The sequence below is a fragment of the Anopheles darlingi genome, chromosome 2 (assembly GCF_943734745.1).
Source record: "Anopheles darlingi chromosome 2, idAnoDarlMG_H_01, whole genome shotgun sequence".
NCBI lineage: Eukaryota > Metazoa > Arthropoda > Insecta > Diptera > Culicidae > Anopheles > Anopheles darlingi.
Window position 1 is genome coordinate 42,254,879 of NC_064874.1, and position 25,725 is coordinate 42,280,603.

The 25,725-nt window shown below is 47.3% G+C and overlaps 4 protein-coding genes across 5 annotated transcripts; 3 read left to right on the forward strand and 1 right to left on the reverse strand.

The window, feature by feature from the left end:
- The first annotated feature begins 10,542 nt into the window (after positions 1-10,542).
- LOC125949390 (protein CREG1) lies at positions 10,543-12,258 on the forward strand. Of its 2 annotated transcripts, none has more exons than XM_049676374.1 (4): positions 10,543-10,673; positions 10,911-11,223; positions 11,307-11,666; positions 11,736-12,258. In XM_049676374.1, the coding sequence occupies exons 2-4, from the start codon at positions 10,959-10,961 to the stop codon at positions 11,948-11,950; spliced, it is 840 nt and encodes a 279-aa protein (XP_049532331.1). In that variant the 5' UTR covers positions 10,543-10,673; positions 10,911-10,958; the 3' UTR covers positions 11,951-12,258. The 2 variants fall into 2 exon arrangements, with proteins under 2 accessions (XP_049532331.1, XP_049532330.1); XM_049676373.1 differs by lacking the exon at positions 10,543-10,673 and adding an exon at positions 10,712-10,831.
- Positions 12,259-12,474: 216 nt separating this feature from the next.
- On the forward strand, positions 12,475-15,572 carry LOC125949264 (Werner syndrome ATP-dependent helicase homolog). Its single transcript, XM_049676153.1, has one exon. The coding sequence runs from the start codon at positions 12,584-12,586 to the stop codon at positions 15,536-15,538; it is 2,955 nt and encodes a 984-aa protein (XP_049532110.1). The 5' UTR covers positions 12,475-12,583; the 3' UTR covers positions 15,539-15,572.
- Positions 15,573-16,617: 1,045 nt separating this feature from the next.
- On the forward strand, positions 16,618-22,528 carry LOC125949297 (organic cation transporter protein). Its single transcript, XM_049676214.1, has 6 exons — positions 16,618-16,998; positions 20,077-20,238; positions 20,315-20,775; positions 20,863-21,031; positions 21,098-21,384; positions 21,497-22,528. Exons 1-6 carry the CDS (start codon positions 16,775-16,777, stop codon positions 22,060-22,062), a joined length of 1,869 nt encoding a protein of 622 aa, XP_049532171.1. The 5' UTR covers positions 16,618-16,774; the 3' UTR covers positions 22,063-22,528.
- Positions 22,529-22,564: 36 nt separating this feature from the next.
- On the reverse strand, positions 22,565-25,650 carry LOC125949278 (uncharacterized). Its single transcript, XM_049676180.1, has 5 exons — positions 25,292-25,650; positions 24,917-25,210; positions 23,572-24,850; positions 23,111-23,492; positions 22,565-23,037 (listed from the first exon to the last, which is right to left on the reverse strand). The coding sequence occupies exons 1-5, from the start codon at positions 25,450-25,452 to the stop codon at positions 22,895-22,897; spliced, it is 2,259 nt and encodes a 752-aa protein (XP_049532137.1). The 5' UTR covers positions 25,453-25,650; the 3' UTR covers positions 22,565-22,894.
- Positions 25,651-25,725: the final 75 nt, after the last annotated feature.

A 25,725-nucleotide genomic window follows, 5' to 3' on the forward strand; every position in this document is an offset into this window, starting at 1 on the left:
TTACCTCGTTTTTTTTACAAACCAATTCAACCAGCGCACGATTTTTCTCGCTTCAAAAGCTGCCGCTGCACCGACACATGTGCCACACTTTACGTCTGTGTGACGACCGAGAACCCCCGGCCGATTGCCGATCGAAAGTTGTTCAATAGCTTCAAAATTATTACTCGCCAGCAACCACCGACTGGCGGATCACCGGTGGTCGGACCATGTCGTGTCGTGTTGAACAGCTGCGGCAGCTGCTGTGGCTAGCGCTACCGCTGTTGGTGCACATGTTGGTCGCCAGCATCCCATCCTTCGGCGTTCCCATCCTTCGACCATTGCTAGTAATAAATGGAAAACTTTCCACGGCATTTCATTTCGGGTTTGCCGAAAAGGGGAAAACCTCATTCAAGCTCACATCGAATCGTACCGCGCACGGGACTGCCGGGACTGGTTGGATGATGATGAATGATTGAAGAGAAAACATACGGTCAACGATCGAGAAGCCAGAAAAAACGAACGAACCCCGCGAACCCCCGGGTGTGTGCAGAGTCCGTAGCTTTGTCACACCGTATTTTGTGCCGCGACCGGCTGCATAAAGGGGCGCATAGTTACACCGAGGACGTACCTAACCACATTGGCATCTTAAATTATGCAAAGCTCGGTCAAGTCCCATGCGATTGCGACAAGCAGGGCGTCAAAAGCAGAGCAGAGAATGGATGGATGGATGGTTCGCACTCGATTCGACTGATGATGAACTCGTACGTCCGTCGGCCCTGCAGTGAACATGTGAGTAGTGCATGCTGGATGCATCCAGCATAACATGTGGGCTACGCACGTCGCGAGCGAGCTTATGGGCCGGACTGCTGTCCTTCTTCTTCAGCTTCTCAAAAAGTCACAGCAAGTGACGAACATTTCGAATGAATCCGTGATTGCAATATGTGATATCATTTGTTAAACATTCATCGTAGTGTTAGGAAACGGTATAACAACAAAATAGTAAAACAAAATGATAACATATTCTTCAAACTAAGGATCTTCCAGACCAGTTAATCGATTTATACTGAGTGGGTGTGAACTGACCGTTCTGCACTGTATAGGAAGCCAATCATCATCAAACCAACCGTGAAAAGGCCCGCACACGCCCCCTGTCACACCAGAAGGTAAGCGTAGGAATGCATCTGCACTCCTCAGGTGCCCTCCACTACCGTCTACCTACACGACGCCATCGTTTGGGAAGCTAGCATGTTCTGACTTGTTGGCCTTTTTTGGCCTGGGCTTTCGACTGACCGCTAGGTACCATCCGAAGTGACACGCTTGATTTAGCATCGGTTTTGTGGTTGACGAATTCCTTTTGATGGTTTGACCGAAACGCTACTATCCAGACGCAGTAGCTCGTCGATAGCTGCTCAGAACATAGCAACGCCGCAGGGTCCTGCGACCAACAATGCTGAACCATGTTAGCCAAAAGCCATCATGGCACATATGAAGTAACGCGACCACGCGACCGAATCATTCACCACGGCCACCGCTAGAGCATCGCGCGATGACCATACCGCATACAAACACTAGTGGCCTGGTTCCCCTAAGCCATGACACCTTCTTAAATGGTGCGAAACCAAGCACCGCAAAGCCGGCCAGCCGGTCCCACTGGAACCGCCAGAAACCGCGGACTATCGGTGGCAATTGCAGCGATTAAGTTCCGATTTATAGCCCCACGATTAGCGCGCCTGCATAATTCTTACTACTTCAACGTCGCTGCCGCCACCTTCCTGAGGTGTCGTCTTCGTTTGAGTTGTTGGCCTTGCCTGCTTTGACGATGCCCACGCTTCGTACCGTACCGAACGGGGAACGAGTGGCTTTGAATCACTTGTCACGGCCGGGGCACGGCAAAACCCGGGCAGCGTGATGCACCACCACCAGGCGACCAGCCATGTTCGATGCTAATTTATTTATTACCCTCCCCGCGGCCGGGCAATTCGTCGTCGTAGGTGTCGGTCTATGGAAAAGATTTGGTGAAAATGAAGACGGCCGCACGGTCGTGCTTCGTTTCTCGCTTCCCTGTGGGAGCGTTGGTTTGATTTGAAATTTATGCATTTTTCATTGAATTTAAAATCACACTCACCTTCCCCCTTTCGTGGTGGAAACAGATGCAGCAGCAGCAGCAGGAGCAGCAGTAGTAGAAGCCCGGGTTGCCAGGAAGGAGGTTAAATCCTTCCAGCTCTAAAACGGTCTTTTCAATCTACCTGTTTTTTGCGCCCCCAGCGTTGGTTCTCTCTCAAGCCATTCATTACGTTCGTTTTTGCTGCTGCTGCTGCTGCTGCTGCTACTGCTTATTGGCATCCATCTTGTGCCTTTTCTTCGGGGAGGGCAAGCAAAAGCGAGGTGAAAAAACCAAAAGCCCATGTAAAGGAGGCGTGAATAGAGGAGCAACACTTTCTTCATTAATTAAAGAGCAGCTCCAGCAGACTGGGCACTGGGCGATGTGTTTCAATTAGACGGTGGACAGCTACTGTTGCTGCCGGTGTTTGTGGTGTTCAACACTTGCGCGAAGTTGGCCACAGCTTCGCCAAAGCTTAATCGGGACGGGATTCGGGGCGGTTTTTCTCTAGAATGTTGTGCTTTAGTCGACTCTTCGTTAGTGCATTTATTTCGATTCCACTCGTCCAGCACCTTTACCGTGGCTAATCGTTCATCATGGTAGTAGTGAAAGGCGAGCGTCGCCAGACTTTTCCACCTCCCGTTCGGCCACCAGAAAAACCGCCAGCACCAGCAGGAGTCTCCGGGCGCCTCCATTCCAGTGGCGGATAGCCCCTGTTAGATGGCCTGCAGTTGCTAATAGCTGTCGATGCTGCCATTCAAAACAGACGGAGGCGGTTTTGTGGAAAACCACTAAAATGGTGCAGATGAAGGCTCATTTTGAATCGTTTTGAAACATAATTCTCAGTATTACCTTCACGTATCACATGCCAAAGAGTAACCTGTTATTATCCATTTTCGTTATTAGGATTTTTTTCCTAAATTAAAATATCACTTTACCGTTCTTATAAATGTTTTAATAATATTTATATACCAGCAAGCAATAGGAAAGTATTTTATAAACACACTATCTCGTAGGAAAAATATATTATGCTCTAAAGATGACCACTTTCGTGATAAAAAAACGTAATATTGCCCATATTAGGTGAAAATTTCTAGTAACAACATGTTTATTTGTCTTAAACTCCGTCCAGACGAGCAACAAAGTTATCGCGATAACTTTCCCGCCCTACTGTTTACATACGATTTGACAGCTCCAAAAGAAGTTCTCGCTCGTTCTCGCTTGCACGCTCGCTACACGTGCATTTCAGTTATCGCGATAACTTCTCGACGGATTTGTATGGGATGACGTTTGTTTGCGAAGTTCTCGTCGAGAAATTCTCCAACATTCGTCATCGTCTGGACGGAGTTTTAGAAGTGAAGATTTTAATATTCGTTTTTGATATTGAGACGAAGATGAAACAGATAAGATGGAAAATAACTTATTAATTTCAATGAAGAATTAATTTTTTTCGAAGAACAATTTCAGCAGCATTTGTTTTGGTTAGGATAATTGGAAAATTAATGTAAATTAATTAAATAATGGATGCATTTCGATTACTTTAAACCAAAATTGTTTACCTTTACGGTGCTCAAACACCGCTATATTCCAAGGTATAGTAAATTGGCTCGGAAAAGAAGACAGTGCTCTGCATGCAGGAATGCTTGAACTATAAGCTTCAGAAACTTTTCGTTACTATCTATTGGAATTGGTGTTTATAATAAGTTTATATCAAATTTATCTTGAGATACGGGATGTTTGAGACATATTTACGCGGTTATGCTGCACCACTACGCTTTATACCATCACATAGCTCTAGCATCCAGGAGAACATTGTCGAAATGGAATCGGTCACTAACCGCGAAGTCTTCGAATGCCCATTTTATCTTCAAGGACAATTTCTTTACCACAAATATTAGAGAAATACTTTGAATGAGCCATTATTTGAATTGCGTATGACATTTTCTGTCTTCGATCGTAATAAAAAAAAAGCAAGAGCTATGGCGTCCTCCTACTATACAACACAACGTACCAAAACTGTCAAACCAAACCATTCCATTGGTGCACTCGTCGTCATAAGGTTCCTGGCCGTTACGCATTGCTGCGAGTGGAACAATCGAAATCACCACCGCAATTCAATTATGGTACGAGCAATGCGCAGGCTAAGCCGCTCGTAAATCGACCGGTTAACAGGTATTTAATTATATTTTAAACTGTGAGACATCCTGCGAACGAGATTGTATCCTTTCGCATTTCCGATTCGCGGCCTGGAATGTCCGACACATTATTGGTTCATCACCACCGCATAGCCGCACCAATCGCACGTACCGGACACGGTTCGGTCCGGAAGCGGTCCCTTGTTCTCGTGTGAGGTCGCAATCGGGGGAAATGGAAAATAATTATAGCACGCACGTTAGTTCTACCACCGTCCTTACCGATGGTGTTGCTTCTTCAAGCGCCACATGTCGGTTCCCATTGCGCCGCTGCAGGTGGTGCTGTAGACGGAATTCGTGTTCAGCAGCGCTGGACCAAGCGGATGCTCGAGCAAAGTTGACGAATGTGTATAAGCGACCAGACGTGTGCAACGTGTTCAAGTACGATAGTTGGTGGTCTCATTTATTAAAACAATTATATGGAATACAAGCAAAATGATGTGCAAACCAGTAATTATCGCAAGGACAACATTAAGTTAAGGCCGTTTATTTAGTTCCTAAATGCCTCTCTTTGAAAACGTTGAAGCGGAATGATCAAGATGAGTTGAGTAGATGGATTACTACTGAAAATTGCGAATACGAATATTTTGTAGCAAATAGAGCAATTAGTATGCGACAGTAACTCTAGGAATTGTTAGAAATGTATATAGGAATGGATCTTGCATGAAATATCGTTAGTAAATTAAATTATTGTTAGGTGTTTTGAAGACAATTTTATTTTGAAAATACATTTATATCATTTCCAGTAACTCACCATAGATGCATACTCGACAATGTCGAGGAAATATATACAACAAACAAACAGGGTAAGATTATATTAATATCTCTAAGCGGTTTTCCTAGCAATCAAACCATTAAAGTCTGGATAATCCAAGTACTATTGAGAGTCTCGCCTACAGCATTAATAACTTCCTCTATGATTGGTTGGTCTGAATTGTTTACGTCCACAGTACCGCTACCAACAGAATGAGCTTAGCCCATAACTTAGCACAGTTAAATTATATTAACAAGATACATAGAAAGAGGTCACTATAAAAGAAGAAAAGCTCACAAAAATGTTCAAAAGTCAAATTATGTTACCAATCGTGATATTCACAACCGTACGGTGGTTATAATTAAATTCACGGTTCTACATCGTAATGTAATCATTTTACAACACAACCAAACGCTGTCTTCTATACCCACTAGTAGTACGAGGACTGAGCAAATTAAGCAACAAAGTTACCTGCAACCACTTGTAATGATGTGGAACGGGAGAATGTAACACAAAACCAACGAAACCATTTAAATTTCTTGCCAACAATTCATCGAATATTACCTTTGGCGTTCGAACCACCACATAAATCGTTGGCATCGAATCCATCGCTCGAGTGCGAACGCGCGAGTGTCCCGTGTCCGCGCGAGGAATTTTCTCATAATAGATTTTCTCTTGGAAGCCATCCGGCCAGCCACCACCGAGAAAAAAAAAGACGGTTCTGATTCCACCGTCGCGCCAGCACCATAAATCATTCATTCAATATCGCTACACCCGCCTCACTCACCTACCCAGGGACTGCTCCGGAATGCCAGAGGCCGCGAGCGCAGACCGCGCCAGACGATCCTGCTCCTGCAGAGCGCTTTCCCCCGGGCGTCGCCGCCACCACGGTATCCCGAGATCACGCATCGTATTCACCGGAGCGACATAATTGTTGCAATTAACCCATTCATCTTATCCATCCCGACCGGTTTCTACCCGCCTCTCTCCACCGAAAGCACCAGGTTTTCCGTGCTACCTCGGCGCTGACATGGACACCAACATGGCGTCCCGTCTTGCGTCCACGGTGCACGGCGCAATGCGCTGCTGCCACTGTCATTCGCACCGAAAGCGCCACGATGCATTCCGGGGGTTCCAGGGGACGGGGCGTTAAACGTCCAAAAACTTTCCAGCCTGCCTGCCTGTCTGCCACCGGACCGGTGCCCAAATTCGTGCAAAATTCGTAAAAGCCGCCACTCTACCGGCACGCGCGCGCCCCCCTTCGGAATGCTGGCCCCTGCTGTGCCCTGCCTGGTGCCAGCGGTGACGGTGACGCTGTGCAGCCAACGAACCAGCGAAATCGAGCGTGGGGAAGCCACTTACCTTGCGCTTCTACCGATGTGCGAGATGTCTGCATTGTCCTGCTGGAACCGGAACGCAGGACCAGGGATGCTGGCAATGCCGAAAAGGACACCAGCCCGTCCCACCGAGAAAGATGTCGTCCTGGGCGACGATGAAATATGCTAAAAATTTATGCATAATTACCTCCACTCGATCTTTCGCGCAGCGCGACCTCACTCGACGTGCTCGCGGCTCGCGGCCAGCCCCTTCGACACGATGGCGTCACCGTTGAAGCAACAGCAGCAAGGAGGGCAGCAGCAGAAAAATGGTCGCCGGGCCACCGTGTTTGCCCACCTTTGTCCATTGGATTTCAACAATTTATGACCGACCCCCCGCCGGTCGGTCGGGCGGGTGCGAGCTGCTGGCACGAGATGTTACGGTTCTTCTGCTCTGAGGGGTCTTCTGCTTTCACCGGCCGTTGTCGTCTGCACGTCGATACGGTTGTGGGATGGGATGGTCAATGTTTTCATTTTGGAGTTTGTTCCACTTTTTACGTCCAATGTTCCACCCTCCCCCTCCTCTTTAAGCTGCCGTTCTGTTAATCCTTTGGTACTCGTAGGTATGCCTAGCACGACACGTTCCGATCGGTGCTAGGTAGATAGATGTTGTCATACTCTATGGCCACAATGATGGTGCTTTAACGTACTGGCTGATGGTCCGTGAGGCAGCGAAGGAAGAGCGTTAAAAATATGTTGTTTTGCCTGTTGGCCAGCTTCACCGGGTCCGTGTAATGTGCACTAATAGATTGGTTTACATTGGATGATGCCTCGAATCACGAGTTGATCCCCGGTGATATGAAAAGCATTCCTAAACGTGCTTCTTCAAAGGCGGGACCAGCGAAATCCATCTATTTGGTGTAATGAAGCAGTATGCATCCGGTCATAAATTCAAAACAAACACTCTGCAATGATAGCTGGTATGCGCGAAGTCCAATAATGATGTTGATATTTGATATTCCGGATGTGTGAGTCACATCAAATTATTCTGAGAATTACTACATGTGCGTGGTTGTATTTACAGTATGGATTACCTTGCATCCACGCATCACCGTGTCACCGATGTGTCCACTCGACGGTCAAATGCGAAATTGATTAATAGAAATAGGTTGGCTTCATCACTTGATTAAATTGTGATTTTCCATATTTGATTGGTTCGGGAGTTGTGGAAATAGAGCAATTTAATTTAAACTATTTTTTTAGCAAAACGTTGCACATCCTAATTTGCTGAAATCATTGCCAATTATTAATGGTATCCGTGCTACTAACTGAGAATCGGAAAAGCTGCAATACCCACACAAATGGCAATCGAAATCGTTTTCCTACTCAACTAGTTTTTTTTTTTCAAGCTCCGATGGAAAACACATTCCAGCAACATTAAGCGTTTTCTACTCGTTACTATCCGTTCTCGGGCACGCTCTGCAGTGACTAGCTACTTTCGTTGGCCATTTTCCAGCATCGGTTTTCAATCGATTGGAAAACTAAACTTTTATATCCCAATTATTACCAAAGTCCAACGTCGTCCACAGGCAGACCGACCGACCGACAGACACACAGTCGGAGCTGAACGCATCCTCCGACAGTCGTGCGGTACACTCAAACAAATTGAAAATTGAAATCCCGCTTACCTTGCCTGAGTCAGCCTTATGTACGGTATGTACGGATAGCGAATTACGATCAGCACCGACAGAACCAGTCCGAAACATTACCCAAGTGATGCTACTTCCGGTGCCAGCAGATTACCGGCCATGGTCGTGCCTCGGAAGCTCGCTCGCTCAGGTTCAACTTTCACGAAATGGCAATATTTCCAATTTTCGTTGCACTAATATGATAGCCGAGTCCAGTAGAGCGTCTCTTCGTCCTCCGTTCCGCCATACCGGCTACCGGACGATACCGGACGATTGGAAATGTAGAAGAGCGCGTACCTTCTGACCTTGCTGAAAGAAACACTCTACTCTTACATGCATTTCTCGGACAAGACAGCAGAGTGTCTGTGGCTATCGCTGCATCGCTTTCTTGTTCTGTTGTTTCCGTTAGACAAAAAAAGGCAAAGCAGGCATCGGGAGAACGTATCAGCAGCCAGTACGGATATCCGGTCTCATTACCGGACTCACTCACCAGCACGGAACTCGTGATCAAACGGATGGGCGATAATCGTTAAAACAACGGCAGTGTACGGCGAACACACTTTTGAAGACATGCAGCTTCTTGCACGATCATTTCAGCTTAGCTTCTCAGCTAACGTATTCTATTTCATTTTTTGGCATTTTTTGAATGCTTTCTGGTTAAGGAAACTTTCACAAATATCTTGTCAAATCGTTAGATCAATCGAATTTTTGCAGATACGATTTAATAAATTTGGTATTATAGACGTAGGTTTTAACTAATGTTCCCCAAATTACGGCCAAATGTTCTTCAAGTTGTTCAAATTGAAATCTATAATGGCTTTATCAAGATAATAAACGTAGATAGTTTTCTAAAAATATATCTTCAAAAATTCTTATTTTTGTTTCGATTTAACCTTAAAAACTATTCTAACGCAGAATGCAATGTTCAGTTTGTCGTTAACTTATTTGTTCAGCGCTTCTCCATCTGGTTGTGCTTGTTATCCAACTAGGCCTCGTCTTATATGGAATGCTTGCCTCGCAAGAAGATTACAGCCAGATTCCCGAAGTCCCAAAGCCAGCGCGGGTCGCTATCTAGAACCCGAAGTGGCTCCGAAAGCTATTAACTGCTCATGTACGGCTTCATTAAATATGGAAATGCATTGTATTACTTGTGGACTTTTGTCATAAATACGTAAAAAAATCTCGGCTCGGCATCGGTTGGCCAAATATGGAGAAAAAATATGGTCAAATAGCTGATAATCGCTTAATGGCTGGCTTGATGTACATGTTCGATGCGTTGAAACATCCCAACGACTATTGGCAATCCTTTCCAAGAACTTCTCTTGTCTGTTGCCGTGTGTTTCGATATATCCAAAAATATAATTCAACTCAGGCACGAAGCGTTTGCCATTTTGCTTGGGCATTACAATATTTCTTTGTGAGAAGATTGTGAAAATCGATTGCTTGAGTTTTTTACCAATACGAAACAAACCTTTCATTAGCTATTCCATTAAACAGGCAGCAAATAATCCAACAAAACGATTCTTATTTCATGTAAATCAAACCACGGCAAGTATTTTAAATTACGCTTTGAACTACACCCAAAAATAAAGGATCAGTTTTTCGATCGTTGTGCACCGAGGCTGGCGTCCCGCTGAAGCGAATTCTTCGCTAATGCGGCAAAGGAGATGATGTAGCTTTCTTTTCGCTGGGAAATTCGTTAAGTGAGTTATTGAACAGAAATGAAGTGAAATTGTAGCATTATTAACGTTTTTTATCGCCCAATGCAACAATTTCAGCGGATTCCAACGCTTTCTTGTCAGAGAAAGGTAAGCCTCCAAGAACACGGTGGGCGAGGAGGTCGAGTGGTCAAAAATTTCTATGGCACACAGTGATGATCGATAAAATATGAGTATTTTGCACAAAATAAAGCAAAATATTCATCTAAAATTCGAAGCGAAAAGTGGACTTCAACCCAAGGTACTTTAAAAAGACAGGTAGCTTCTTAACCGCTTTGACAGGTCACCATTTTGAATTTGTTTGACATTCATAGCAGGGCGCTTTTATCAACAAAACCACGTGAGTTTCAAGAAGAAGAAGAAGAAGAAGATATGGGCAAGTTTGGTGGTTTTATCAAGGAAAGTACCTGATTTCACTCTTTTTCGGATGTTTAAATGATTCATCTCTCTATTTAAGATCAATCGAGCAACCGAGTTATGTTTTACAGCGAGTGAGCACGGTCCAGGAACGATAGCTAGCTCTTGTTCTAGGCCGGGTGGCAAGACCTACGGACCGATACCATATTGAAACACTAGGAAGAATTTTGAGAATATTTGCATAAACTTTAACTTTCGTGCCACTTTTCGTGAATTTGAACTGTCGTAATACCACAGAAAAGCGAAAACAGCTCCGAAAAGAGCGTTCCCGAAGTAAACATCCCACCATCCCGTGAATGTCAAACTCTGAAGTTTTTTCTAAAATACGATCGAGGATTTGTTCTGGATAAAGCTACCTGTCTTTTTAAAGTACCTTGCTTCAACCCTAAAAACTGTTGTTTTGCCCGAGGTTTTTTGTTAATTTAAAAACGTTTAAAACCGCGGAAATACTCGCGAATCCGCTCATAATCCGAGAATCCACAGAATCGTCACCATCCTCGCCTTCTGGGTAAGTAATAAAACCTCGCTACATCCTCAGCAGGAGGGAACAAAACTCGATCGCTGATCGCGAGTGACGATCGCAAGGAGGAAAACTTGTTTGCCGTGGGGGTGTTTATCGCTTATCATGGCGTTTGCAGAACAAAGAGACGACTCATCCTTGACCTGGCACGATTTGCGTTTTAGTTTGAAAGTTCCAAAATCCGCCCCCGTTTTAATTTCTTCTGTTTTTTTCGTTTATTCCTAGACTATTTTGTAAAGTGGTGTGGTGTAATAAATAATTTGCTGCTTCAAGATGACGGTGTTAACACGAGAACAGTATCACAAGTTCGAACAACCGGAAATGCTACGCCCTGCACATACCAAAAGTCTGCCTTCAGGGCCTAAGCTGTGGTTGCTCTTCATTATTGCATCTCTAACTTTTGTAGCGGTGATGATTCTGGCGGGGGGCGTTTTTGCGAATCTGGCTCCGTTTATCTCGGCATTCGACTCCGTTCGAGATGAACCACCGCCGCACACCGAGTATGCCCGGATGGCTCGCTATCTCGTGCATAAAGCCGGTAAGTACAAAATTGGCCTACGCCTACAAGCCAGCAGAGTTGCATTTTAATGGCATCAATTCCCTTTCGATTCCTTGCCACAGAATGGGTTTCGATGGGCTCGCTTTCCATCGTCCCCGCCATCCAGGGCTTTCCGATGGTGAACATCATCTCCGTAGCGGACAGTGCTCGAGGAGAAAAGTCGACCGGCGTGCTGTACTTTTATCTTACGATGCTCGACTACACGGCACAGGATCTGAGCAAAGACAACCGGCTGACGGTGATGATTTCGATGGACCAGGATTTGGCCTGCACAAAGCAGGGAGTCGATCCGATGGAACCGACCTGCGGACGATTGATGATCTCGGGCAGCGCAATTAAAATTGAACCCTCATCGGATGAGTTTGCGTTCGGCCAGGCGGCTATGTATAGCCGGCATCCGGCGGCCAAAAAGTGGATCGACAGTAAGTAACGCACTCCGTACGAGTACCAGAAACATGCTTATCAATGGAATCCCGTTTCTTCTTTTCCAGCCGATGGACATAACTTCTTCCTGTGCAAGCTGAACATCGTTCAGATTGCGGTGCTTGACTTCTACGGTGGACCGCACTACGTAACCCTCGAGGATTACATGGCGGCGGATCCCGATAAGCAGCCAGCCGTTGACGACAGTAGCGAACGAAGCGTTCCAGCTCGGTTCAGCACCGTCGTTTCAAGAACAACAACTGAAGTGCCATTCTATTCCTAAAAGCTGTGACGAAGCGAAGGCCAAAGAAAAGGCAGAGAGCTCTATTTCGAATCAAATCTCCTACCAGACCTCGAGTGCACATGTTGCAACACTCGACTGATAATCCGCGCTGCAACAGACGGGAGGCGTTGTGTAATATGCTGACCACGGATGACCATCGAGTTGTATGTAGATAGCAATTGTGATAACGCAACTTGAGGGAACTGTGCATTTTTTCCAATCATTAGGCTTTAATGTGGATGATGTTGTGAACATTTTTATCAGCGAACAAATACATTTCCAATAAATGTACAAATCTGGCAATTTTACTCAACCGTGCGCTTAATGGGTTGCATGCATCCGAAATCGCCGTTTTCTTACTAGCTTATTATACTCTTTTTTATTGCAATTTTTGTGGATATTTTTGAAAATTTCTGTGCACCAATAAAAAGGTAAAAATGCAATTGCCTGATAGCACGACGAAAGGGAAATGGGCTACAACCCTGGAAAACTGTTGTTTAGGTTCGAGGCTATTGTTTTTGTTGAGTTGAAAAACCGCGGGAATTCTTATCTTCTTTTAACTGTTTCCAGTGCGATAAGAACAAACTGCTCCGTCGATATTGTGAAAAAATCCTTTCCTTGCCCCGTGAGAAAATGTCCAAGGAACCGGAAGAATCGGACCCGGACCCGGAATATCTGAAAGTGCTGTCCACCCACTTTGGCCATTCCGCCTTCCGGCCTATGCAATGGCGTATAATTCGGTCGATAATCGTCGAGCGGCGTGATAACTGCGTGATCATGGCCACGGGCTACGGAAAATCCTTAACGTATCAGTATCCTTCGGTGTTTCTGGACCGGCTAACGTTCGTCGTTTCACCGCTTATCAGCTTGATGGAGGATCAGGTACTGTCGCTGAATCTGTGCAATATTCCGGCATGCCTGCTCGGTACGGCACAGTCCGGTAATCCGATTCCGGACATCGAAGCGGGCGGCTATCGCGTGGTCTACCTTACGCCCGAGTTCGTCACCGGTGACCGTGGCCAATCGCTGCTGAGTGCGGTGCGCAAACAGCTCGCCCTGATCGCCATCGATGAGGCGCATTGTTTGAGCAAATGGGGCCACGATTTCCGTCCGGCCTACCGCAATCTGGGCATCGTGCGAACGCTGTGCCCCGATGTGCCCATTCTGGCGGTTACCGCTACCGCCACGCCGAAGGTACGCGATGATATCGTGCAGAGCCTACACCTGAACAACGCACAGATCCTATGCACCGGTTTCGATCGTCCCAACCTGGAGTTTATCGTGCGCCCGAAAGGTTCCCAGGGACCACTGGGAGACATTCGGCCACTGCTGGGCAGTGGGACCCGCGAAGGAAGCATCATCATCTACTGTCTCACACGCAAGCAAACCGAGGAAATTGTGGAGCTGCTGCGCAGCAAAGGCATCGAGTGTGAGGCCTACCATGCCGGTCTATCGGTTACCAAGCGACGCCAAGTGCACGAACATTTCGTGCGTGACCGATTGCAAATCATCGTTGCTACGATCGCGTTTGGCATGGGTATCGATAAGCCCGACGTTCGACTCGTCATCCACTACGGCGCTTCAAAGGATCTCGAGAGCTACTACCAGGAGGCGGGTCGTGCTGGACGCGATGGCCAACCGTCGCGTTGCGTTATGTTCTGGAGCCGAGCGGACTTTAAAACGCACGAATTTCTTCGCTCGCAAGCTGGCAGCGGTTCGGTGCAGCACAACCTCGAGCAGCTGTCGCGCAAGATGAGCGAATACCTCGACACACGCGATTGTCGCCGGCGCTTCATCTTGCAGTACTTCGAGGGAACACTTTCGCAGATCGGAAACCGCGAAAAGTCGGCTGCACAGACAGCAGTCGATGGGAAGCCACGCCGTTGCTGTGACAACTGTACGCGAGGTGGTGTGGCGAAGGATTGCGAACGTTACGAAGGTATCGATGCCGACGGAAAGTATGATTTTGGGACCGATGCTGGGCATTTGTTGAAAGCGATCGAAGTATTTCGGGGTGGTACGGGCCTTTCGCTTCCGATTATGTTGCTACGCGGATCGAAAAACAAAAAACTAAACGAAAGCAACTATCGCAATCCACTGTATGGCGTTGGGAAAACGCGTGACGAAGAATGGTGGAAATCTCTGGGATCACTGCTTGAGCGCGAGGGTTTCCTGACGAAAGTGAAGCTCGACAACACTTTCAACCGGTTTGCCACCATCTACAAGATTCAGTTGACGGCAGCGGCCCGTAAGTGGCTGAATTCGCCAGGCGAACCACCGAACCGGCGACAATTACTACTCAAACCGACGGCAGATATGTTTAAATCCTTCAAAGTCATAGCCCCAAGCTCAGAGCGTGTGGCGGTAAGCGATCACACTATTTCACCGCCCGCCAATCGAAAGCCAGTTCTCAATATAACGACATCGCGAGGCTTTCTTCCTGCATCGGTCGCAGGACCACAGAACATCACCCAAGAGCTGGTACAAACGTTACTGAAAAAGCGCTCGGAACTGGCGACCGCCTTCGAGTGTATGCCGTACATGATTGCCTCGAATGCGGCCCTACACCAGATGGCCACCAAACGTCCGCTAAACATGACCGAAATGCGAAACGCACAGCTCGACGGGTTCTCCGATGTGAAGCTGCAGAAGTTTGGTCGCGAGTTTCTTATATGCATTCAGCAAAAACTAAATTATCTGCCCCCCAGCCAAAAGCCACCGGTGGCTGAGTCGAGTGATTCGGACTTCCCGGGTGGCACTCTGTCCGCAACACAGCAACAATCGTGGAGAATGTGGAGAGGGGAAGGCAAAGCAGTGCCTGAAATTGCCAGCGAGCGACGGTTGGCGGAATCCACCATTATCAATCATCTGCAGGACGCTATCCGGGTGGGTGCTTCCTTCGGGAAGCCAGATCTTGTACGGCTGGGCATCGATGATGGTTTGTATGCATCGATTGTTTCCCATTTGCCACCGAACATGGAACAGCAGCCCATCAAGCTGACTACGATCAAGGAACTCTGTCCCCCTGAAGTGACCTTTGATCAGCTCAAGATTGTGATAGCGCTCGAGAAACGTAAGCCACCAAGGGAGACGAAACCAAACAGCTTTACCTCGACGGAGAGTCTTCCCTCTTCCACAAGCACCTCCGAGACAAAGAAACCACCGGAGATAGGATTTCACGATCCGTTCGATGACGATGATGACGATGATGATATGTTCGATTTTAACGAACTGGATCGCCTTGAGGCGGCAATGGTAGGTGCGAAAAATGTCCCATCCCCACCCTCGCCGCCCGTAGTGTCAATGAACGAACTAGTACCCCGTGATCTACCGGAAGTACACTCTCCTTCCATCCTCGCACCGACGATATCCCGCCAAAGTGAACCCCTACAACCGACCACGACCGCTTCCAATGTAACTGCCGAGGAGAAGCGTTCGGGAACGGGAGCGTTTGTGCTGAAAACTGCAACCCGCAGCCGGCCAGTCAATCTAAAGCGCATTCACTACGACGAGGATGACGATACGGATGAGGAGAACAACGATGGCGATTCGGAAACGCTCCCAAGGCTTCCCAAGCGAAAGTTGTGAAATGTTATTCTTCTTCAATAAAACCGTGGCCATGCACGTGTTTCCTGTTTTTTTGGGCACGACGATTCCAGTACGACCCTATAGTCCTCTTATTACTGTGTACCCGCTGTTGGCATTGAAAGCGAAAGAAATGAAATACCAGACCGACCGAGAGTTGCCCTGCTGCTGTTGGTAACAATAATTCGTTCATGGGCATTTCGATTTCACCGGATTGTCGTCGATCTCGGCAATCTTTGATTGCGGTCTGGGAACGGGGAATTTAACTGTGGAATGACGGTCCGCGGAGAGGTAATCGTTGTTTCGTTGGACGCATTCGTTCCTGATGATTGGAACACAATGGAGTACCGGATATGTTTCATTCTAAAGAGGCGCGCCCTCTTCGTTTACTTAAGCTGTGCCAAGGAGATCTACAGTATGATGCATATCGGGGATAACGTGGCGTGACGCAATGGCTCGAGGGGTGCGACAACGTGGTGTAGGGTCCAGCATTCTGCGCCTACCAGGAAGTTCCACAACTCATTTCCTCTTCTCGTTTGCACAGTAGGCTTTGCCGGTTTGAAACCTCTGTAACCGAGTCTCTACACGGGCGCGAGAAAGCTGAAAATGAAAAAGTTGAGAATTTCAAATCCCATACAAATGGAAATGTAAAGATACAAGTAGGCTGTCACAAATGTATGGGATTTGACATTCTCGCCTTTTTCATTCTCATCTCATTTTCAGCTTTCTCGCGCCCGTGTAGAGACTCGGTAACGGATTTTGTAAAACGTGTGCTTCGTGTATCTTATGTCGATACCAATAGGCCATGTAAAATAGAACCATCAGTCTATTTGCAGTTTATTACTATGAAGTAATTAATTGAGTTAAGAATGGCCTTGATAATGTACTAATGTTGAAAAGCCCCCAAAAATCCAGTGGTAATGCAAAAAAAATGGCTAAACAACGTGGTATTCAAGTGGCCCTCTTTGATTGTCCGTCACTGTAAAGAATGCCTGGCCGCCACACGAACACAGCAGCTCCGTTCACTCGGTTCCACGAACCAATGGTTCGGATCGCGCGCCAATTTCAAATCTCCGCTCGACCACGCCGGTCGTTATGGCCACCCGGTGAAGTGCTTATCATCGCCAGAGTGCGTACAGTAGTGTAATCAGCGTTTTGTTGCTGTAGCGGCTTCTAACCGTAGCAGAACCGGTATTCCGGACCATTCGTACGTAGTGCCGTGAGACCATCCCCATTATCATGGGACAGCAGGAACCCGATCTCGAGATGGCGGAAGAGAACCCACGAAAGGACCTCGGTACGATAGAGCCTCACCAGCTCCACCAGGTGTCCGAGTCGACCGATGAGCCAGCAGGTGTTCCGGTCCGGGCTACCGACAAGCTGACGCTCCACTCGGCCAGCGATCTCAAGCAAACCATCCTCGACGGTCTGGAGAAGAAGGGCAATGGTGGACTTTGGCTGTGGTGAGTGACCGGCAACCGTCATTATTTGCTAGTTTGTTGCCGCAAGGAAGGTGCACCGGAATGGGATGCATCATGCCACCGAATCCCCATGTTCTATATATATACCCACGGAAACAGAACAGTGTTCATAATGAGTGAGCAAAGCCGGCAAGAAGCCGGAACCGCAGACACGTTTGCGCCATCGCCATCTGTCCCGGGTTCTCCTATTCCGCGGCAAAAAGAAACTGTTGCTACTGTTGTTATTGTGAAACATTGACCCATCTTTTTTGGAGGAGTGGGGGAGGAAGCGCCAAGTCGGAACATCTGACGAACACCGGTGGCTTGGGATTTAAAAATAACATCGAATCGTCCAAAGGAACGAAAGGAACGAAAGGAGGACAGGGGAAAGATAACAAAATCGTCCATGCCGTCCACCACCACATGGCGATCGGCTTTTTTCTCGGACGCGCGTCGCGTGCACGGTCCGTTCTCCTCGCACGAATGATCGCTGATCGGCTAAGACCACGCGGCGTGATGATCTCGGGTTTTTTACTTTCTTCTACCCTTTCTGATCTTCCCTTTCTTTTTCCGATGATCCGAGGGTGTGTTCCGCGAGTGAGTCGCGATGTTCTGCGGTTTGTGTGAGCGTGCGTGGTGGTTAATATCGATCAGAACGAACGAACGAACGAACGTACAAGTCGAGACAAACCCACGATCATCACGTGCTGCGTGAGGTAGCGTGACCGGTGGCGACCGTTGGAGGGTGGGATTAAGAATGTGAAAGTGTGTCGGGGTGGTTCTGAGGCCGCGTTACTTTCTCTTTTCCCGTGGGCGAATCCGGGAATGCAAGTAGCTCCCAGAGCAGATCGAGTATGTCGCTCGAGTGCGATGCGATCAGAACAACAACCTTTAGTAAGTGGACGGATGGAATTCCCGCCCTTCCTTCCAGTATCAGCGACCAGGCGGTGGCGGTGGCGGCGGCGGTGATAAGCTTTGCTGCTTTTTGGTTTGAACGAATCCACACTAATGCAACGAAAGTTCAATAACCTTGAACCAGTGCCCATCGTTGGTACATACGGTACGGGGTGGAAATAAATATAGATGAAACCGTGACCATGTCGCCACCGGGATAGGCGCCGTACGTCGGGTTAGGATTTCGGACTGACCCAGACCACAAATAAATGGCGGCGTTAGATGAAGGAATGGGAGCATTTAATCACGACGAAACGTTACCCCTCACAGATGACCCTTCCTTCCAAGGCACGTCGTCCGTTTGGGACACGGCGTCAATCGTGGTGGGCAGCGGTAAATGGCGCTTATCACGCTTCGCTTCCCCTGTACCGTGTTGCGCTTGCTACTCTCGCGGTCGTGATTGAATCTTGGGCTCGATGATAATGTGCAAACCGAACCGAACCGAAACGAGGGCTGACAGCAGCGCAAACTCGAAGCACCTTTTATGGCAGGGCGGCTTGGCTTATCAATTATGCGCGGTTGTGGGGTTGCGCCTCAGGTTCTGGGCTATCGTGAGATGACGACTGCCATTGCCTGCCTATCAATGTAGTAGCAAGGATTTGTGCTGATTGTCCGCGATGGTCCGCGTCGTCTCCCGTACAGTAGACGACTGGCTTTATGGTCCTCTGAAAGCGTTATCAGTCGCGCTTGATACAAGCCGGTTGAAAAGCTTGGAAAGCAGACGCACCATCGAGCAGCGATGGCAACCAGTCTCGCAGTCGAGAATGGGATGAGCCCATATGGTTTCCAGGTGAAATCCCGCTATTACTAGGGCTTCCGGTAGTGTTGCCTTGACCTTCATTCCATGGTCCCCTTCCCTTCCCCCGAACATAGAACCCATTCCTTAAGCAGCTGTTTACGCGTGCACAGTAACAGAACCAAGCGTGTGCCAAGTTGGTCAGGCGTAACATGGCCAGCGGTCGCTACAACCGGGCACGCACCACAAGGGCACGTGTGCTGTGACGCCTGCCTGCCTGCCTGGGTGGTTGTTGGCCTTTGCGCGAATTGGGAAGGTTGATCAGGTTTATCATCACGTCGTCGTTGCGCCGTGCTTAGTCTGATATGCCTACTACTTCTTACACCAATGCTAAGTTGGTTTGCATTCCGCTCCATGCCACCCCTTGTCTCATCGTGTCACCACTCTTTAGCAATGACTCATTAAGAACTCGGCTCGGCTCGGGGCAGATGATGTGCGGAATAAATTAACGCTAAACGCTAACGAAGTCAAGCTCAACCCGCCCGGTCCATTGCGAACAACTTGGCACCGCGGGGCCATGCAACGCAAATGTTGAGTTTGCATTGGATTTGAATGTTATGACCGGTGGCCGCGGAACTGTCCGGTCGCTGACTCTCTCTCTCTCGCGCGCGCCGTATTTTTGAGCGACCAACTTGCGAACGGCGCGGATTGATAACGATTAAAGGTGCATGGACATGGCATCATAGATTAGATTGCTCTGGAGCCCAGCGACGGTTGGGCTATGGGTAGTCGGATGGGCGATTATGACATACAGACTCGCGATAATCTTATCATTCGGCCATTATGGCGACGAATGTACAATGCCGAAGAAGATAGAATCGGGGGGATGGAATGGGGTGAGTGGGTGTTTTGAATACCACAATCGGAATTCCAATTCATGGTGACAATTTCGGCCGGAACTGCGATCGGAGATAGCAGACGTTTGCCACAGACGAGAACTTCATCAAGATTAAAAATTTGCTTTATACGGGCAACAACCCAGTTAGATCCAGTGGAAACTAATTGTTCAGCTTGTTTAGGGGAAGGTATCCTGGTTTGCTTATAGTTAAAATGTTCAGGGTTCTTTATTGATCCAGCTTTATTCTGTTATGCCTGTAAATTGGCAACTGTTCTCTATTTGTGTCGTTGTTTCAGTGCCCGCTCTCCGGGCCCTTATCCCTCATTATTCCTGTTCTCTACAATATGGACCAGCACGGATGGTTCTATAGACTAAAGTCCGGTTCACATACCATTTACTGGGAATACTGGGAAACTACTCAAGAAATACGAGCGCGTAACACTCAAACTGTGATAGCGGCTAGTAATTATTCCATTCGTTATCATATCGTTAGGGTCCTGTTCATCCTGTGCCTCACACCGAACATACTCAATGGCTTCCATGTGTCTTCGTACGTGTTTCTGGGGCAGATGCCGAAAAACTACTACTGCACGGTACCACTGCTTCAGAAAGCTGGCTGGAATCACGAGGAAATCCGTACCATCACCGCTCCAAGGTAGAAATGGTTGTGTTCATATGCGTATACGATCGCCTTTACGTTTCACACTGCACGTCTGCTCTTCCGTTTGCAGTGGGACGGCCAAGAATGGAACCTGTACGATCTATAGCTGGGACTATCAGGAGCTAAGCAAACTGAACTTCCAGGATGCGCTCAATTACACCCAATCACAGCAGCGTCCCGAAGAGGTCAACTGTCTGTCGACATCCGCAGCATCCGGAAGTGAATGGGAAATGTTCTACGACCAACCGGAAGGTGTATCGATCGTACCGGAGTGGGATCTACTTTGCGAACGAACTGCACTGCGATCGACGGTTCAGGTGGCGCTATCGATCGGCAAGTTTGTCGGAGCATCCACCTTCGGTGTGCTGTCTGATAAGTTTGGCCGCAAGACGAGCTTCTCCATTGCCGCCACGCTGTACATCGTGTCCGGGTTGCTGACAACGTTTTCACCCGTTTATCTGCTACTGCTGCTGGGACGCATTGGTCTCGGAGCATCCGCCTCCGGCGTGTTCTATCCACCATTTGCTCTGCGTATGTATTATGCGACAGTATCGTAACGCATGCATGGTCACGTGCAATCTCCCTCCTAACCATCCGGCTTATGGGTACCATTTTCAGTGACGGAGAACATTGGTAAACGCCACCGGTCTTGGATGAGCATTGCGTTCAACTTCTCGTATCCCTTGGGCATGCTGTTCCTGGCATTGGCGGCCTACCTCATACCGCCATGGAGGGATCTCTCCCTGGCACTGACGATTCCTTCGTTTCTGCTCGTGATACATCTCTAGTAAGTATATTGTCGCTAATAAACCGCAAAATCCTCGATGTCTAATTTGTTGTTTCTGCTCTTCAGCTTCCTTGTAGAGTCACCGCGCTGGCTGTTAAGCAAGGGACAAGAGCGTAAAGCGTACCGCATGGTTTTCGGTCGAAAGGCACCAAAGGAACTGATCGATACGGCGCAAGTGGTCGAGAAAAACCAAGACGCGGATGCCATAGAGCCCGTCAAAGTAAGCTGCGGGGACCGACTGAGGCAGTCGTTCAGTGAGTTTACGAAACTCTATGGCACTCCCGTGCTCTGCCGCAGGGCACTAATTTGCCATTTTACGTGGTGTATTACATCGTTATGTTACTACGTCACGGGTAAGTACTCTGTCCTATTAAAGCTCCTTATCAGTCCTTTGGTAGAGGAGCCTGCTTTTTTTGGTGGTTGAAATGATCGTTCTTTTGATTTGCATTTCCCATTTCTTTGTAGCACTCAATGCGGACAATTTCGCAGCCAACCGATACGTGTACGTGGCCACCACCGGTTCCGTCGACATCTTCGCCTATGTACTGTCCATGATTGTACTCGCCTACTTCGGTCGAAGGAGCTCTTCCTTCTGTTTCTTCCTCTACGCCGGTATCTGTTTGCTGGTGGTGCTGGCGGTGCCACAGGACAAAACCACGGCACTGGTCACGTTGGCTATGCTGGGCCGCGTTGGTATAACAGCCGTGTACGCCATTGTTACACTGCACACGGCGGAACTTTTTCCGACCGAAATTCGAAACACGGCGTTAGGCATTTGCTCGACGATGGCGCACGTGGGCTCGATTGCCGCGCCGTATATCACGGATTTACTTGGACGATTTGGGTGGTGGATACCGACCACCATTTGCGGTTGCGCTGTACTGCTAGCCGGTGCTCTCACATTGCTCCATCCGGAAACGCGCGATGCTGCACTGAAAGATCACGCCAAGCAGGAGCAGCACGGGGTTGTTAACAGTGATAGTGAAGATAGCGTCACTGACGCCAAGCAACAAACCAATTCTACTAGTTAGTAAGAAGAGTGTGTCACTGCTGCTATAGGGTAGCCTTTAATCGGGATATTATCGGGATAAGAAAAGAGAACAAATTCTCCTTATTGTACGGTAACATACTTCAGTCACTAATCACCGTTACCAATAAGATTCACTCAATTCAAATTCCCGTTCCTTTCGATCCGACTGTAACCGTACAAGCATTACTAAGATCGCACAAAACATTCCGGCGTTTTAAAGGTAGAGTAATGTGGACTTGCCTCATTCCAGGTGGGCGCCGCCGACAGACAGGGGAACTATCGACGTTTTCCAGAACCGTATAAGAATAAAGTACTGGCATAAGTTTAATATCTTTCAAAACAAAAGTTTCGGTTCGGAGAAGAAAAGTAATATTTTTTTTAGTAATAAAATATATTTCTTTTGTTTTGTTCATCGATCCGACACAAATGATACAAGTGTTAGTTGCTGATCATTAGTTCTAATTTAAATCTAAATAAAAATCATAACATTTAAGTTAAACGGATCCGTAAGTTCATTGTACTTAACACGTGTCTCTCATCAATTAAACTCCTCTGGCAAACAAATGGTAGAAACATGAGCGAATATTTCCCAAGCGCTTGCTATCAAACTTAACATTACTACATTCGAGATAAGATAATTCATCACATCAGTTCATTAATCCATCACATAACATATGAGAATTTGAAGATGGGGTCCGTTTTGATAAATGTAAAGCTGAAAGCTCGTATGGCACGTTTTGTTATGGTTTACTTTATACTGAAATTGAAACGATTGTTTAAGAAACAAGAAAAACTATTCTAACCTTTTACTACCCCTTGCATTGTGGGCAGTTTCAGTTAACAGAGATAATTCGGATTTGCTGTATTTCATCGTCCTTGTTTTTCTTCGGAATTACGTTAACCTTGATCATTTTACCAGTCAACAGCTCCGTATTCTGAACGCCTTCAGTTGCTAGCTTGCAAAGGGTTTCTGGATCTGCAAAAATCAAAAGTTGCTATAATGAAGTCATCTCTTGTTACTTCTATACGTAACACTCGGGGACACTTACTTTGGACAATACAGTCCGCCACATATAACTTCCGGCTGAGGGCCTGCGGGAAGCGTCGAACGTGTGTAGATTCTATGGATTTTATAATCCCTAGATCCAACAGGCAGTATGGATTCGATGTCTCCTGTGATCCGGTTGCCAATGGTACACCCCGTGACCAAATTCCATCGCATTGGACAAGGCACAGATGATGGGATTCCTCCGGTGAGTAAACATTGCTGTCCGCTTCCCCATATTTGCACACTTCTGCTAGTACCTTCGCAAAAGCGTCATTTCGGGCAATGTCGATCACCGCCAGCCGATGACTTGCATCATACAACTCCCCTGCATCTATTATCATCAGTTCAATGCCATCGCCGTACGGAATACACACTTCAGATAACTGTTAATGACAGGGGAGATGGATAAAAAGTGCGGAGTTCAGTTAGAATGGATCCAATTCTGAACAAAATGATACTAACCTCGGCAATGGAAACTGGGACGTAGCTTTTTGGATCTGGTGGTACTACCGCCGGTTGAGTTTGGTCGTCCGGGGACGCCATTGGCTTCTTAAGTAACATTTCTCTCAAGTGACGCAGCTCCACCATCTTTGTCTTGCTATTTGGTATGTCGACTACCTTTGAGAGCTCGAACGCTTCTCCTTCAAGTGCCTGAAGCTGCATTCGGACGAAGTCGGTAAATGTTGGCAAATGCTCGATTTGCACCTCATGAATAAGACGGTCAGCGTACTTAATTTCTGGGTCTTCGATCTCTTTGAACTTTTTCCATTCCAATGTTTCCGTGTTACCAAAATCGGTAAAGAATACAATCGCTTTATCGTCCGTAACACTGCGCACCTCCGCGCGATAGTAGACCTCTTCAAACGGCGAGTACACTATGTCCCCAGGGACAGGAGCATGGATCAAATACTTTTGGGCGGCTTCGCCCCCGACGAAACAGCGCTCAATGAACTTTAGGTACTGACTAGGCTGCCCGGTGGAACCAGATCCAGCTTCGAAGATGAACATTGTATTCTCGGCCACGTGCGCTATTTTCACCTCACTGCCTACCGACGGAAATGAACCCTGCTGCAACACCCTGCGTTTACTTTCTTCCTTCGCCCTGGCAACTAGGGCTCTCAAGGGAAGCTTATTTAACAGTTGCTGCTGTTCTTTAGGAGGTTCGGGCTGGGGTTGATTATTTTGTGGCTTTTGTTGCTTCTGCGGTGGCTTTTGCGGCGGCTCCTGCTTCAGTTGTTTTTGTTGTATCTCCTTTTTAGGTTCCTGTTGAGATCCTTTTTGTTGTGGCTCTTGCTGGGAAGGTTTTTCTTTTGGTTTTTTTTGGATCTCCTGTCGACACTGTTTCTGCGAAGGCTCTTGATTAGGCTGTTTTTGTTGAGATTTCTTTTCTTTTTTTTGTTGGAACTTTTCCTGATGACAGTTTTCTCGTTCGAATTCCTGCTGCAAACCTTTTCCATCCTTCCCTTTACAGTTTTGCGAGTCCTGTTGCGCTGGTATATTGTTTTGTTGCTTTTCTCCGGATTGTACCGATGGTAGTGTCTCCCCGTGATCGCCCTGCTGGTGATACGGCCGACAGTGCTCCTGATGGAGATTTTCTGGATCCTTCTGTTTAGCCTGTTTCATAAGAGCATCTGGCGAATCGTTTGCGGTTGGCGGCTTTTGTTTGGCGTAATACTGCATCTTTTGTTCTGGAGTAATTTTGGATGCCTCCTCTTTTAATGCAGGATCTATGAAGAGATTGCTAAAACAGAAAAGCGTTTAAAATACCGATACCAATTGCCATCAGTCACTGTATAAGAATACTTACGGCATGCAGATTTCTTTGTGCAGCGGCCAGTCTTGCTTTTGGCAATTAACATCACAATAACAAGTGCCACAAACGCCGCACCTTCTGATTACCGGCCACGCAAAACACTTTGCACATTTGGGCAGCATGAGGAACGGCTCGGGGTCGTGGTAACTTGGCTTTGGCGTAGCAGGCAGCGTCACGGCGTTCCCATTTTGTGGGGTTATGGACGGGTTTAACTGTTTCCGAATGTTGTAACTAATCGATATAACTCCCGGTATATAACGAAGTTCTTGCAATCCCTTTTCAGCATCCCTACGGAATTAAGAAGAAGTACCGAGTTTAAGACACAGAACCTGCAAATGACGCCAGCCTTCCGGGAATACGTTTACTTACTCTTCGCTCTTGTAATATATTAAAGCTAATGATTCATTATCCATTGGAATGAATACTTTTTTACATTTTGACTGTTGTTTTGCAACCATACGTATGTTAACAGCACTGGGATCAAAAGTGGCTCTCAAAGACGTTTTATCGAACTCTAAAGACTTCATCATGAAAACGTTGAAAACCGCGTTACCGCGCTTCTGCGAAAGATGCGGCTTCCAAGAAAAGAAAAAAGATTGGACAATTGCCCACGGTTTGTACGACCGGGAAGGCCAACTTTTTCAACGAGAACGACGACGGAAGTGCAGAAAATAGTTAAAACAAGATTTTTCCACTTTCTACGGAGTTTTCAGGAGCCGGGTACGCGTTTTTTCTAACCTCAACTGGTATCCAGGGTTGAAGCCTATTTATCGCTTCGAGTTTTGTTTTTAATGAAAATTTTC